At 42.2% G+C, this 14,971-nt stretch overlaps 1 protein-coding gene across 11 annotated transcripts in view; it reads left to right on the top strand.

Annotated features, from left to right (window-relative positions):
- Window positions 1–12,967, top strand: part of PUS7 (pseudouridine synthase 7) — a 65,495-nt gene extending 52,528 nt beyond the window's left edge. For 6 of the 11 annotated variants that reach the window (XM_016945656.3, XM_063815502.1, XM_016945657.3 and 3 more), the window contains 5 exons: window positions 1,396–1,522; window positions 4,417–4,518; window positions 7,083–7,212; window positions 10,268–10,359; window positions 11,599–12,967. In XM_016945656.3, coding sequence (XP_016801145.1) covers window positions 1,396–1,522; window positions 4,417–4,518; window positions 7,083–7,212; window positions 10,268–10,359; window positions 11,599–11,735 — 588 coding nt within the window. In that variant the 3' untranslated portion in view covers window positions 11,736–12,967. The remainder of the gene's footprint in view (window positions 1–1,395; window positions 1,523–4,416; window positions 4,519–7,082; window positions 7,213–10,267; window positions 10,360–11,598) is intronic. The other 5 variants (XM_063815503.1, XM_016945658.4, XM_063815504.1 and 2 more) reach the window with 2 other exon arrangements.
- Window positions 12,968–14,971: the final 2,004 nt, after the last annotated feature.

Here is a 14,971-nt window from a genome sequence, read left to right as displayed (position 1 = left end):
GTGGCTCATGCCTGTAATCCCAGCACTTTGGGAGGCCAAGGCGGGCAGATCACTTGAGGCTAGGAGTTCGAGACCAACCTGGCCAATGTGGTGAAACCTTGTCTCTACTAAAAATACAAAACAGGCCCACGCAGTGGCTCATGCCTGTAATTCCAACACTTTGGGAGGCCAACGCAGGTGGATCTCCTGAGGTCTGGAGTTCAAGACCAGCCTGGCCAGCATGGTGAAACCCTGTCTCTACTAAAAATACAAAAAATAGCCAGGCGTGGTGGCAGACGCCTGTAATCCCAGCTACTTGAGAGACTGAGGCAGGAGAATCACTTGAACCCAAGAGGCAGAGGTTGCATTCAGCCGGGATGGCACCATTGCACTCCAGCCTGGGCAACAAAGTGAGACTCCGTCTCAAAATGAATAAATAAAATGATTATCTGGACATGGTGGTGCGCACCACCTCAAGGCTGAGGTGGGAGAATCACTTGAACCTGGGAGGCGGAAGTTGCAGTGAGCTGAGATCGTGTCATTGCACTCCAGCCTAGGTGACAGAGTGAGACCTTGTCTCAAAAAAGAAAAAAATGAGAGATTAAAGTAGAAGGAAAAAAGAAAAATGAGAGATTAAAAAGAAAAAGAAAAAATGAGAGATTAAAGTAGAAGTTTTGGCTGGGCACAGTGGCTCAGGCCTGTAATCCCAGCACTTTGGGAGGCTGAGGCTGGTGGATTGCTTGAACCTGGGAGTTTGTGACCAGCCTGGGCAACATGGCAAAACCCTGTCTCTAGAAAGAAAATTCAAAGAACTAGCCTGGCATGGTGGTGCACGCCTGTAGTCGCAGCTACTCGAGAGGCTGGGGTGGGAGAATCACCTGAGCCTGAGCATTTGAGGCTACAGTGAGCCATGATCATGCCACTGCACTCCAGCCTGGGCGACAGAATGAAAACCTGTCTCAAAAATAAATACATAAAAGTAAATAAATAAGTACAGTAGAAGTTTCTTATTACTACGATTACCACTAACAAGCAAAGTGTCTTAGAAAGTACAGCACTTTTTGGCTGGGCGTGGTGGCTCACGCCTGTAATTCCAGCACTTTGGGAGGCCAAGGTGGGCGGATCACCTGAGGTCAGGAGTTTGAGACCAGCCTGGCCAACATGGTGAAACCCTGTCTCTACTAAAAATACAAAAATTAGACAGGTGTGGTGGTGTACCCCTGTAATCCTAGCTAGTCTGTAGGCTGAGGTGGGAGAATTGCTTGAACCCGGGAGGTGGAGGCTGCAATGAGCCTAGATCGTGCCACTGCACTCCAGCCTGGGCAAGAGAGCAAGACCCCATCTCAAAAAAAAAAAAGTACAGCACTTTTTATATTTAGAATATGTTTTCTTGCCTGTTTTTTTCCTTCCCTCCAGATACCCAGAAATAATCGCTTAATGTATATTCATAGCTACCAAAGCTATGTGTGGAATAACATGGTAAGCAAGAGGATAGAAGACTATGGACTAAAACCTGTTCCAGGGGACCTCGTTCTCAAAGGAGGTAAAAAGGCAGATGTCTTTGTTACTCAGCTAAGCTAGGGTTCAGTTAATTGCCACTAGTGGCTTTAAAATCCATCCTGGCTATTAATTAAGAAAGAGAGATGTGGCGAGGCACGGTGGTACACGCCCATAATCCTGACACTTTGGGTGGCCAAGGTGGGTGGATCACCTGAGGTCAGGAGGTCGAGACCAGCCTGGCCAATATGAAGAAACCCTGTTTCTACTGAAAATACAAAAATTAGCTGGGTGTGGTGGTGCATGCCTATAATCCCAGCTACTCAGGAGGCTGAGGCAGAAGAATCGCTTGAACCCAGGAGGCAGATGTTGCAGTGAGCCAAGATGGTGCCACTGCACTCCAGCCTAGGTGACACAGTGAGATGCCATCTCAAAAAAAAAAAGAGATGTCTAGTAAGTTTGAGATGAAGGGACCATGCAAACTTACATTGGTTAGTTTGTATCTGTATTTTTAAAGAAAAAATGTATAGCTGGTTTGAGTAAGCACCTCGATCTCGAACTCCCCACCTCGGGTGATCCGCCTGCCTTGGCCTCCCAAGTGCTGGGATTACAAGTGTGAGCCACTGTGCCCGGCCTGAGTAAGCACCTCTCTCTGGGCCTCCCTTTTCTCAACTCAAATAGGATTTGGGCTAAATGGATGGCTGAAATCACTTTCGAAACTTCGATCTAGGTCTAGCAAATAAATACACCTCTGGATGTGTCTTGTTAGCCAACCTTAAAGAGTTTCTTCAAGTCACTGGGCGCGGTGGCTCACACCTGTAATCCCAGCACTTTGGGAGCCAAGGCGGGCAGATCACGAGGTCAGGAGATCGAGACCATCCTGGCTAACACGGTGAAACGCCGTCTCTACTAAAAATACAAAAAATTAGCTGGGCATGGTGGCGGGCGCCTGTAGTCCCAGCTACTCAGGAAGCTGAGGCAGGAGAATGGCATGAACCCGGGAGGCAGAGCTTGCAGTGAGCCGAGATCACACCACTGCATTCCAGCCTGGGCGACAGTGGGAGACTGTCTCAAAAAAAAAAAAAAGAAGAGTTTCTTCAAACTCAAATAGAATGGGCATTTAGTATATGCTGTGCCCAAAATGTTCCCAAGACACTCCTAATATCCCATCTTCCATGGAGCCCATTGTGTGTGCCAGGCCTTGGCACTAAGCCCTGTACCTGTGTCTTTTAGTTTAAAGCCTCAGTGTTACTGTGAAGTATTTTCTCTGTTTTTTCAGGTGAGGTTTAGTCACTTGCCCAAAGTTCCATAGCTAGTTAAAAAAAAAAAAAAAAGAAAAGAAAAAACTGGGATTCAGAGTTCTATCTGATTCCAAACTCCATGTGTGTCTCTGGCATACTAGGCTACCATCTATTAGCTGAATACATGATCTGCTCATCTGCAGGCAGACCCCATAAACCCACTAAGGTTCTAACTCTGTTCAGAAATTTTAAATTATTTTTCCTGATTTAGCTTTTTTTCCTCATGCCATGTTGGTCACATCCAGTGTATTTTAATGTCCTGGGTGCCGCTGTGTTTCATCCTCTTAAGTACATTCCAGTTTTTTTTTTTAACTTTTTTTTTTTTCCAGCAAAATGCATCCATTTATGATGCCACTGCAAATACGATTTTGTAGTATGGTGGCTTTTCAAAGTGTTTTCTTGTGTTACTTTATTTAAGAAAGATAGAGGAACTGATTTTAAATAGTAGGCATTCAAAAAAATGTGGATGCAGCTGAGAGATAAATGTTTTTAAATTTTCATTGAAAATTTTACTTTAGATTTGGTGCAGTAGCTCACACCCGTAATCCCAGTACTTTCGGAGGCCAGGGCAGCAGAATCACTTGAGCCCAGGAGTTCAAGACCAGCCAGGGCAACAAAGACCCATCTCTACAAAAAATTAAAAAACTAACCAGGCGTAGTAGCACACACTTACAGTCCCAGCTTCTCGAGAGGGTGAGGCAGGAGGATCACTTGAGCCCAGGAGGTTGAGGCTGCAGTGAACCTTAATCACACCACTGCACTCTGGCCTTAGTGGCAGAGCAAGACCCTGTCTCAAAAAACAAAAAAAGAATTTCTTTTACTTTTTCTAAGTCCTTGATTTTTATTTCTTGGGTAGAGTAGAAAAGACAGAAGGATATATATCCAAACTTAATTTTTTTTTTTTCCTTTGAGGCAGGGTCTCACTCCAAGACCCAGGCTGGAGCACAGTAGTGCAGTCACATCTCACTGCAGCCTCAACCTGCCAGGCTCAGGTGATCCTCCTGCCTTAGCCTCCCAAGTAGGTGGGACTACAGGTGTTTGCCACCACACCCAGCTAATTTTTATATTTTTTGTAGAGATGGGGTTTCGCCATGTTGTCTAGGCTGCTCTGGAACTCCTGGGCTCAAGCAGTCTACCCACCTCAGCATCCCAGAGTGCTGGGATTACAGGCGTGAGCCACTGCTCCTGGCCCCAGCTTAATTTCTTTTTCCTTCTTTTTTATTTTGAGAGGAGTTTCACTCTTGTCACCCAGGCTGGAGTGCAATGGCTTGATCTCAGCTCACCGCAACCTCCGCCTCCCGGGTTCAAGCAATTCTCCTGCCTCAGCCTCCCGAGTAGCTGGGATTACAGGCATGCACCACCATGCCTGGCTAATTTTAGTATTTTTAGTAGAGACGGGGTTTCTCCATGTTGGTCAGGCTGGTCTCGAACTCCCAACCTTGGGTGATCCACCCACCTTGGCCTCCCAAAGTGCTGGATAGGCGTGAGCCACCGCGCCTGGCATAATTTAAGCTTTTAAGTCACTGAACCTGTACCAACTTGTACTTCTGACTTGCTTAGATGTATATAATTTTAGAAGATTGAGTTCATAACAATATTGCCTATTTTCTTAATTTATTGTTCACTTGTGAATTTACAGCCACAGCCACCTATATTGAGGAAGATGATGTTAATAATTACTCTATCCATGATGTGGTAATGCCCTTGCCTGGTTTCGATGTTATCTACCCAAAGCATAAAAGTAAGTTCCCTGTATGGGGAAAATAGTTAAAACAAGTTTAACATAATGAAGCTACTATTTCAAGCATATATAAACTTTGGTTATTTATGACAGTCTCCCAGAAAGGGATGCATTCACATGGAAAATTTAAATTAAGAAACTCTACCTCTGAATCTAAAATAAAAGTTGAAATTATAAAATAAAATAAATAGGTCAGGCGCGGTGGCTCACGCCTATAATCAATCCCAACATTTTGGGAGGCTGAGATGGGTGGATCACTTGAGCTCTGGAATTCGAGACCAGCCTGGGCAACCTGGGAAAACCCCGTCTCTACTAAAAATACAAAAATTAGCTGGGCCTGGTAGTGCACACCTGTGGTTCCAGCTACTTGGGAGGCTGAGGTGGAAGGATATCTTGAGCCCAGGAGGCAGAGGTTGCAGTGTGCCAAGATCATGCCACTGCACTCCAGCCTCAGCGACAGAGCAAGACTCTGTCTCAGAAAAAAAAAAAAAAAAAAAAAAAAAGGGAAGGGGGCGATTTGTTAGGGAAATTGGCCTGCTTGATTGTGGAGTTGAGAAGTCCCACGACAGGCCATCTGCAAATGGGAGAACTGGGAAAGCCAGCAGAATGGTTTAGTCCAAGTGTGGAGGCCTGAGAACCAGGGAAGCCAATGATGTAACTCTCAGTTGGAGGTCAAAGACTTGAGACCTGGGGAACCACCAGTATAAGTCCCAGAGTCCATAGGCCAGAGAACCTGGAGTTGACATCCAGAGACAGGCGAGGAAGGGCATCTGGCTCTGGGAAGGAGAGGGAGAGAATTCAGCCTTCCTCTGCCTTTATGTTCCATCCAGGCCCCCAGCCGACTGGAGGTGTGCGCCCACCTTGAGGGCAGATCTTCCCCACGCTGCCCACCAACTCACATGCCAGTGTTCTCTAGAAACACCCTCACCAACACAGCTGGCACAGTCCGGTCACTCTAATCAAATGCCAAACCACCTGGATTTCCCTCTGAGAAGAAGGCTGAGCTCAGTGCCTACTGAAGCAGTGAAAATAAATCATGTTTTACTAGCTGTTGGGGTCTCCCTTACCCCAGTCAAGTTGACACCCAAAATCAACTATCATAAGAAAGAAAACATTATTTTCCTCTTCTCTCTTAAACCTTTTGGGATCAGGAACTTTGCCAGTACCAATTAGAACATAAATTCAGCAAAGCCTTTGACAAAGCCGTTCATGAAAACCTTGTAGCCAGGATGGCCATTTGTAGACTGGATGGGTGATATTTCAGGTTTCTGGGTATGTAATACATGCATACCTGGTACCTGACAGTGCTTGATTGAGGGATCCCTGTTGTCCTTAGTGTGTGGTGAGGGACCTGTTCTAGCCAATATTTTTTATGAGTAACTTGAACAAAGAAATTTGCTTGTTATATTTGCAAATTGTGCAAAATAGTTAGTATTAATTATGTGAAAAATACATATTTAAGAATTGCATAATATTCTATTGCAGTATTAATTTTAAAAACACAATTTCAATGTATTTGCATTTGTCCATCCATTAATTTATCAAATATGTATGACACCTCATATTCAATGTCTTATATTAGTTACTGAATGAGTAGAAGGCTAGCAAAAGTTGTAATAGAGGGGCAAGTTTGCAATAAATAATTTAGTAAGATGTTAAAAAAAAAAAAAGAACTGCAGAAGGTATTTAATAGGAATAAATGTAAATTCCCACATTTATGCCCAGTGATCAAATGCCTATAGAAAAGGCCCAGTTTGATAGTAGTTTGTATAAAAAGCTTAAAATATCTGGAGTTATTGTTGTATGTGAGCCTGTTACCCTGGGGCAGATAAAAGGTTTGGTGGGAAATACAGAAATGTTAAAGGAGGGACAGCTAAGGGAAGCATTGTTTGGTCTAGAGAAGATATGGCTGAAAGATCCAGTACTTATGACTATATGTGGAAGAAGACAGTTAATCCACTGTGTTCCAAAGCGTCAACAGAAGTTATAAGAAAATGGATTTCAGCTTGGAATAGGAAGAACTTTCTAATAATTGCATGCCTCACAAAGAAGTATTTCCCCATTAATGACTGTGCAAGCAAAGGCTGGAAAACTGTCTCTCTTGAGTGCTATAAAAAAGACTCTATATCAGGTGCGCGGGTGAGCCAGATGGTTTTCCAAGGTCTCTTATTTTTATACATTTATTTATAACTGCCTCTTCCAGAGAGAGTTTGAAGCCTCTGTATATGCTGTCTTCCAACTCTCAGCCCATATAAAATGCAGTTTAGCAACTTTGGATGAAATGGCCTTTTGTAGTTGGCTTGGGAACCTTACACCACAGGTACTATGACTGGTTGCAAAAATAACTGAAAAATTGGCCAAACCAAAGCTCAGTACACCCTGTAGTCCTAGTTACTAAGTCACTAAATTTTGATTCCAGGGAACAGATTTTGGATTATAAATTAAGGTGACTAATTTTATTAGGGCAGTCTAACTGAACTTACATGTTACTCTCTTTATAATCTAGTTCAGGATAACTTGACTGACAAGCTGCATTTCAGCTAACTTTTTGTATTTTATATTAGTTCAAGAAGCCTACAGGGAAATGCTCACAGCTGACAATCTTGATATTGACAACATGAGACACAAAATTCGAGATTATTCCTTGTCAGGGGCCTACCGAAAGATCATTATTCGTCCTCAGAATGTTAGCTGGTGAGTAATCATCTAGAATGAGATAGAACTGAATTACCATATAAGTTGTAAGCTTTTGCTTCACTTTATATAGAGTCATGTACTGCACAAGAATTTTCAGTCAGTGACAGATTGCTTATATGATGGTGGTACCATAAGATTATAACACCATATTTTTACTTACCTTTTGTTTTTTTTTTGGTTTTTTTTTTGAGACGGAGCTTCACTAGTCACCCAGGCTGGAGCACAATAGCATGATCTCGGCTCACTGCAACTTCTGCCTCCCAGGTTCAAGCGATTCTCCTGTCTCAGCTTCCAGAGTAGCTAGGATTACAGGCACCTGCCACCACACCTGGATAATTTTTGTATTTTTAGTAGAGGCAGGGTTTCACCATATTGGCCAGGCTGGTGTCAAACTCCTGACTTCAGGTGATCCTCCTGCCCCGGCCTCCCAAAGCGCTGGGATTACAGGCATGAGCCACCACACCTGGCCTTACCTTTTTTCTTTTCTTTTTTCTCTTTTATCTTCTTTTCTTTTCCTTTTCTTTTTCTTTTCCTTTTCTATCTTTTTCTTTTCTTTCTTTTCTTTTTTTTTCTTAATAGAGGCAGGTTCTTTCTGTCACCCAGGCTGGAATGCAGTGGCATAATCATGGCTTCCTGCAGCCTCAAGCTCCTCTGCTCAAGCAATCCTCCCACCTCGGCCTCCCAAAGTATTGGGATTACGGGCATGAGCCACCACATCCAGCCTGTGCCTTTTCTATGTTTAGATGCACAAGTACTTAAACCATTGTGTTACAGTAGCCTCCAGTATTCAGTACAGTAACATGCTGTATAGGTTTGTAGCCTAGGAGCAATAGGCTATAGTCTGTAACCAAGGCGTGTAGTAGGCTATACCATCTGTGTTTGTGTAAGTACATTCTGTGACGTTTACACGGTGATGAAATGCCTGACAAGGGTTAGAACATGTCCCTCTTGTTAAGCAGTGCATGACTGTACTTTTTCAGTGCTTACAACCCAGCATATAAGTGTTTCATAAGTGTTAGTTATTATTGTTATTATTACTATTGTTACCACTACTGCTACTACTTTGTATTTTTCAAATCATCAAGAAGCTAAGCCGGGCACAGTGTCTCATAAGTAAGCCCGGAGACTCCAGAGGCTGAAGCGGGAGGATTGCTTGAGGTCAGGAGTTTGAGACAAGCCTGGGCAATATAGTGAGACCCTGTCTCTAAAAAAAGAAAAGAAATAAAGAAGCTGTTTTGAATATAAACAGTTATGGGAAGTGAGTTCATTTACATTTTGTTGGCATCACTGAATTATTGAAGAAATGTGTAGAGTGAACTTTTTTCCTATTTCTAAAAACTTAGATTTGCTTACAGAGCTATCCCTGAGCAAATTACCTTACTTAGAATTAGCTGTGAGTTCCAAACACCGCTCTGGTTGTTTTAATATCATGTTTAATATCATGTTTCTAGAGAGGAAAATATACTTATGTTAGTTCGTTTAAAAATACTTTATTGGAAGCCCAAGGTGGGAGGATCACTTGAGCCTAGGAGCTTGAGACCTGCCTCCGCAACATAGCAAGACCATCTCTACAAAAAATTACAAAAATTAGCCTGGTGTGATGGTGCACATCTGTAGTCCCAGCTGTTTGGGAGGCCGATGTGGGAGGATTGCTTGAGCCTGGAAGGTCGAGGCTGCAGTAAGCTGTGATTACGCCACTGCCCTCCAGCCTGGGTGACAAAACGAAACCCTGTCTCAAAAACAAATTTTAATACCCAGTATTATCTAAAGCTTTATTTGATAATTTTAAAATGAAATCCTGAACTAGTTGCCTATTTCCAGGAAATTATTTTATTCCCTATTTCCTTCTCTTCTCCATCTCTCTTACCTCCTCCTCTCTGGAGTATAGGCAAGAGGTCCACATGGTTGGACTTTGTCTTCCCCACTCCAGAGAACTGTTCCTTCTCAGTAACAAGCTGTTGTTGGTTGTGGCACCCAGTCTGGAGAAAATGTAAATGCCATAAGTAATTTGATCACAGCTGTGCAAAGTGAAGTTTACTGCCTCTCAACTTCATTTAAAAAGAATTGTCGGCCGGGCACGGTGGCTCACGCCTGTAATCCCAGCACTTTGGGAGGCCGAGGCGGGCGGATCACGAGGTCAGGAGATCGAGACCATCCTGGCTAACACGGTGAAACGCCATCTCTACTAAAAATACAAAAAATTAGCCGGGCATGGTGGCGGGCACCTGTAGTCCCAGCTACTCGGGAGGCTGAGGCAGGAGAATGGTGTGAACCCGGGAGGCGGAGCTTGCAGTGAGCCAAGATCACGCCACTACACTCCAGCCTGGGCGACAGAGCGAGACTCCGTCTAAGAAAAAAAGATTTGTCAGTTGTACATTTTTAAAATTTTAATTATTAATGTGAAGAAATGGGGTTTCCCCATGTTACCCACGCTGGTCTTGAACTCCTGGGCTTAGTCAGTCATCCCACCTCGGCCGCCCAAAGTGTTGGGATTAGAGGCATGAGCCACCATGCCTGGCCCCAGTTGTGCATTTTTAAATAACTAATAGAATATAATTGGATTGAGCCTATTATATTCAGGCACAGTGGCTCACGTTATAATCCCAGCAGTTTGGGAGACTGTGGCGGGTGGATCACCTGAGGTCAGGAGTTTGAGACCTCCCTGGCCAACATAGTGAAACCCCATCTCTACTAAAAATACAAAAATTAGCCAGGCATGGTGGCAGACACCTATAGTCCCAGCTACTTGTGAGACTGAGGCAGGAGAATTGATTGAACCCAGGAGGCAGAGGTTGCAGTGAGCCAAGATCACACCACTGCACTCCAGCCTAGGTGACAGAGTTGAGACTCCATCTCAAAAAAAAAAAAAAAATTATATATATAAGCAAAACTTAGGTATAAAATCTGGCCCTGCTATATTATTCAAGATTCCTAACTATAATTATTTACAGTAAACTTACTTGTTTTTCTTGCTAAATAAATGATGATGAGTGGCTTAGTACCTTTTATGAAAGTTCACATTCACACTTATCTTTATTCATATGTTTTGAAGGGAAGTCGTTGCATATGATGATCCCAAAATTCCACTTTTCAACACAGATGTGGACAACCTAGAAGGGAAGACACCACCAGTTTTTGCTTCTGGTAAGTTTACTCAGTCATCAGCTCTGTGTTGACTTTGAAATGTTTTGTTAAACAAAAACATAATTTTTTTTTGAAAACTGCTCTTACAAGCACTACCACCACCCATGATTTCATTGTTGTGTTTTATGACCTTACTTTCACAATTATGGCTGGAAGTTAGTGATTAAAACCAGTAAATCCTCCTGAAAATAAGTGCATGTTATAGATGGTTGTGATATTAGGTGATGGAGTATTTCTCCCCATCCCCCACAGAGACTTACCAAAGGTGAGTGAAAATTCAGAAAGAGTCTAAAAAATTAAATTGGTTGGCCAGGTGCGGTGGCTCACGCTTGTAATCCCAGCACTTTGGGAGGCCGAGGCGGGCGGATCACGAGGTCAGGAGATCGAGACCACGGTGAAACCCCGTCTCTACTAAAAATACAAAATATTAGCCGGGCGTGGTGGCGGGTGCCTGTAGTCCCAGCTACTTGGAGAGGCTGAGGCAGGAGAATGGTGTGAACCCAGAAGGCGGAGCTTGTAGTGAGCCGAGATCGCGCCACTGCACTCCAGCCTGGGTGACAAAACGAGACTCCGTCTCAAAAAAAAAAAAAAAAAAATTGGTGGCTGGGCGTGGTGGCTCACACCTGTAATCCCAGTAGTTTGGGAGACCGAGACGAGTGGATCACTTGAGGTCAGGAGTTCCAGACCAGCCTGGCCAACATGACAAAACCCCGTCTCTACTGAAAATACAAAAAAAAATTAGGCGGGCGTGGTGGTGGGCACCTGTAATCCCAGCTACTCGGGAGGCTGAGGCAGGAGAATCGCTTCAACCCGGGAGGTGGAGGCTGCAGTGAGCTGAGATTATACCACTGCACTCCAGTCTGGGCAACATAACAAGACTCTGTCTCAAAAAAAAATTAATTAATTAGTTAAATTGGCATTCTCATCATCAAATTCTTGTTCTGTTTTTTCCCAGGCCATAATTTATTATTATTTCTTTAACTTTACATGCGTTTCTCTTTTGTGTTCTTCTGTCATCTGCCTTTTTGTGAAAGTTCCTGGGCAGAATTTCTGTAACCATTCAGCAGGTTCACACTCACAGATCTCTTACTTCCATGGTCTCATTCTCCGAGGCCCCCTAGGAAGTGGAGTCTAAGGAAAGCAGCACAGTTCTTTGTATTTGCTTAGAGATTATGTGACTCTCGCTGGTCTGTCTGCAGCTGCCTTCATTTTCTGACTGTTTTCTTTCTTGCCTTGCAGAAGGCAAATACAGGGCTCTGAAAATGGATTTTTCTCTACCCCCTTCTACTTACGCCACCATGGCCATTCGAGAAGTGCTAAAAATGGATACCAGTATCAAGAACCAGACGCAGCTGAATACAACCTGGCTTCGCTGAGCAGTACCTTGTCCACAGATTAGAAAATGTACACAAGTGTTTGCTTCCTGGCTCCCTGTGCATTTTTGTCTTAGTTCAGACTCATATATGGATTTCAAATCTTTGTAATAAAAATTATTTGTATTTTTAAGTTTTTATTAGCTTAAAGAAGTAATTTGCAATATTTGTACATGTACACAAATCCTGAGGTTCTTAATTTTAGCTCAGAATATAAATTAGTCAAAATACACTTCAGGTGCTTAAATCAGAGTAAAATGTCAGCTTTACAATAATAAAAAAAGGACTTTGGTTTAAAGTAGCAGGTTTAGGTTTTGCTACATTCTCAAAAGACAGCAGGAGTATTTGACACATCTGTGATGGAGTATACAACAATGCATTTTAAGAGCAAATGCAACAACACAAATCTGGACTATGGATAAATAATTTGAGAGCTGCCACCCACAAATATAAATACAGTACTCATGCTGACTGAAATAATAAGACATCTACAAATTTATGAACAAAAAGTGATTGTCATTATCCTGCTTATGTACTAGATTCAGGCAAGCATTATAGACTTTTCGGTTGCAGTGGCTTTTGCATTTATATTATCAATGCCTTGCAGGAACGTTGCATTGATAGGCCCATTTTATTTTTTTATTTTTTTTTTCGAGACAGGATCTCACTCTGTAGCACAGGCTGGATTGCAGTGCAATCCTGCAATTCTCAATCTTGCACTGCAGCCTTGACCTCCCAGGCTCCAGTGACTCTCCCACCTCAGCCTCCTAAGTAGCTGGGAGTACAGGCGCGCACCACCACGCCTAGCTGATTTTTGTATTTTTTTGTAGAGACGGGGGTTTGGCCATGTTGCCGAGGCTAACTCCTGGGATTACAGGCATGAGCTGTGCTGGCCGGGTTTTTTTTCTTGATGTAAACGTGTACAGCTGTTTTATTAGTTAAGGTCTAATTTTTACTCTAGGTGCCTTTTATGTTCAGAACTCTTTCCACTGGACTGGTATTTGCTCAAAAATAAATAATGGTAGAGAAGAAAACTATAAAAATGGACAAGGCTTTCTTCTGTCAGTAGCGTTTACCCTTTGTCACCAGTGGCTTTGGTATTTCCATGTCTGGCATTGCATAAACTCTGGTGTGAAAGGATAAATATGCCTTTCTAAAGTTGTATATCAAAATTGTATCAATTTTTATTTTCTATGATTTCTAGAAACAAATGTAATAAATATTTTTAAAATCTCCTTTCTACTGGTTATGTAAATAAATCAAATAAATATATCAAAATGAGTGCAGATAAGAATCTTGACCTTGACTAAAGGTAAGGAACTAAATGAATGTGGGATCCTCATCAGAAATGGTGGTGACACCAAAATGTGTTGTGATCAGCTGTGAAGTAGGATAATCTGAGTCAAATGCTACGAATAATTGACTGTGTTGGACTGGACTCCAGGTTATTGGAATCACTCACTCACCTTCCAATGTGCTTTATGGAGTAGAAAAGAAAGGAATGGAAAAGAGCTACCATACCAGGAGCATTGCACCATGGGAATGTGAATGACATTTGTCTCGTATCTGGTAGTAGAAATGAGATTCGGAACTGTTTTTCAACCCTTTTGTTTTAATGACATCCACCACCACCACACTGCTGAGGCTTAAAAAAGATTGGAAATAGCATGGTAAATTTTATATTTATATATATATATATATATATATATATATATATATATTTTTTTTTTTTTTTTTTTTTTTGAGACAGTGTTGTTCTGTCACCCAGGCTGGAGTGCAGTGGCGTGATCCTGGCTCTCTGCAACCTCCCACTACCAGGTTCAAGTGACTCTTGTGCCTCAGCCTCGTAAGTAGCTGGGATTACAGGCACCGCTGCCAGGCCTGGCTAATTTTGTATTTTTAGTAGATGCGGAGTTTCGCCATGTTAGCTAGGCTGGTCTCAAACTCCTGGCCTAAAGTGATCTGCCCACTGCTACCTCCCAAAGTGCTGGGATTACAGACGTGAGCCACCATGCCCAGCCCAGTAAATTATCCTTTTTGCTAGCTAGTTTTGAAAGAATATTTTGTCCTAGGTCAGGCACGGTGGCTCACACCTGTACACTTTGGGAGACCAAGGTGGGAGGATTGCCTGAGCCCAGGAGCTTGAGACCAGCCTGGGCAACATAGTGAGACCCTGTCTGAAATATATATATATTTTTTTTGTCTTGCAAAAGCTAAACATGTATTAAATGTATGGTAGTCCTGTCTGTACCTTCCAGTAATAGCTGGAGTTCTCCTTCATCTGACAGAAAATTATTTATGAAGGGATCTAAGTCTTTCTGTTGCAATTGCATTCAGCAGTTCTGCATTTACAGGTTGAGTATCCCTTACACAAAATGCCTGGGACTAGAAGTGTTTTGGATTTTCATTTTTTTTTTAGATTTGTACTTCAACTTACTGGTTGGAATCCAAAAATCCAAAATGCTCCAATGAGCAAGTTTTGGATTTTGGATTTTCAGATTTGGGATGCTCAACCAGTATAAATTTGCATTCCAAAACAAAAGTGAAGCTAAACTTGTGTTTTCTTCATTTGGGAAATACTTAAGGCTCTATCGTTAACTTTCCTGGCTGTGTTAGCTAGTACCAGTTTGTACATGTCCCTTCGTAAACACCAGTGGATAAATAATGATTCAAGGCAGATTCTTCAAGCTGTTTTGAGACTCGGGGCACACCACCTAACTCTAGGGACTTAGTCAACCTGAAATAAATCATTGCCTTAGCATAGAATTCAGAACATTTTTTGTTGTTCGGAAAGGGAGGAAGTTTCTCTTAGACAAATTTACAAAGCCTGAAAGCAACCTCATCCTCAACATAAAAGTATCATTGCTTCCTAAATTTTTGCCTAAAAGAAATAATAAAGGATCATTCTTTTTATTATAATGTAAAACCAACACTATTCCGTAACAGGAAAGGAAGCTAAATAATCAAAATTGTTCTTTCCAATGTTTTTATTCATGGTTTCATGTTGTAGATAATAACCAGACTGCTATTATACTAATAAAAAAAATCCTGATTGCTTCCTGAATCTTCATGGTTTCATGTTGTAGGTAATAACTAGACAGCCATTATACCAGTTTTAAAAATTTCTGGTTGATTCCTGAATCAACCAAAAAATTGGTAACAGCTGCAATACTACATCAGTACTTAAAACTTCACCAGTTGCTCCAGGCTGTATGAATTAACATCGACTGGTATTTGCA

Source organism: Pan troglodytes, chromosome 6 (genome assembly GCF_028858775.2).
Source record: "Pan troglodytes isolate AG18354 chromosome 6, NHGRI_mPanTro3-v2.0_pri, whole genome shotgun sequence".
NCBI classification, from domain to species: Eukaryota; Metazoa; Chordata; class Mammalia; order Primates; family Hominidae; genus Pan; species Pan troglodytes.
This window is presented reverse-complemented; position numbering and strand designations above follow the sequence as displayed.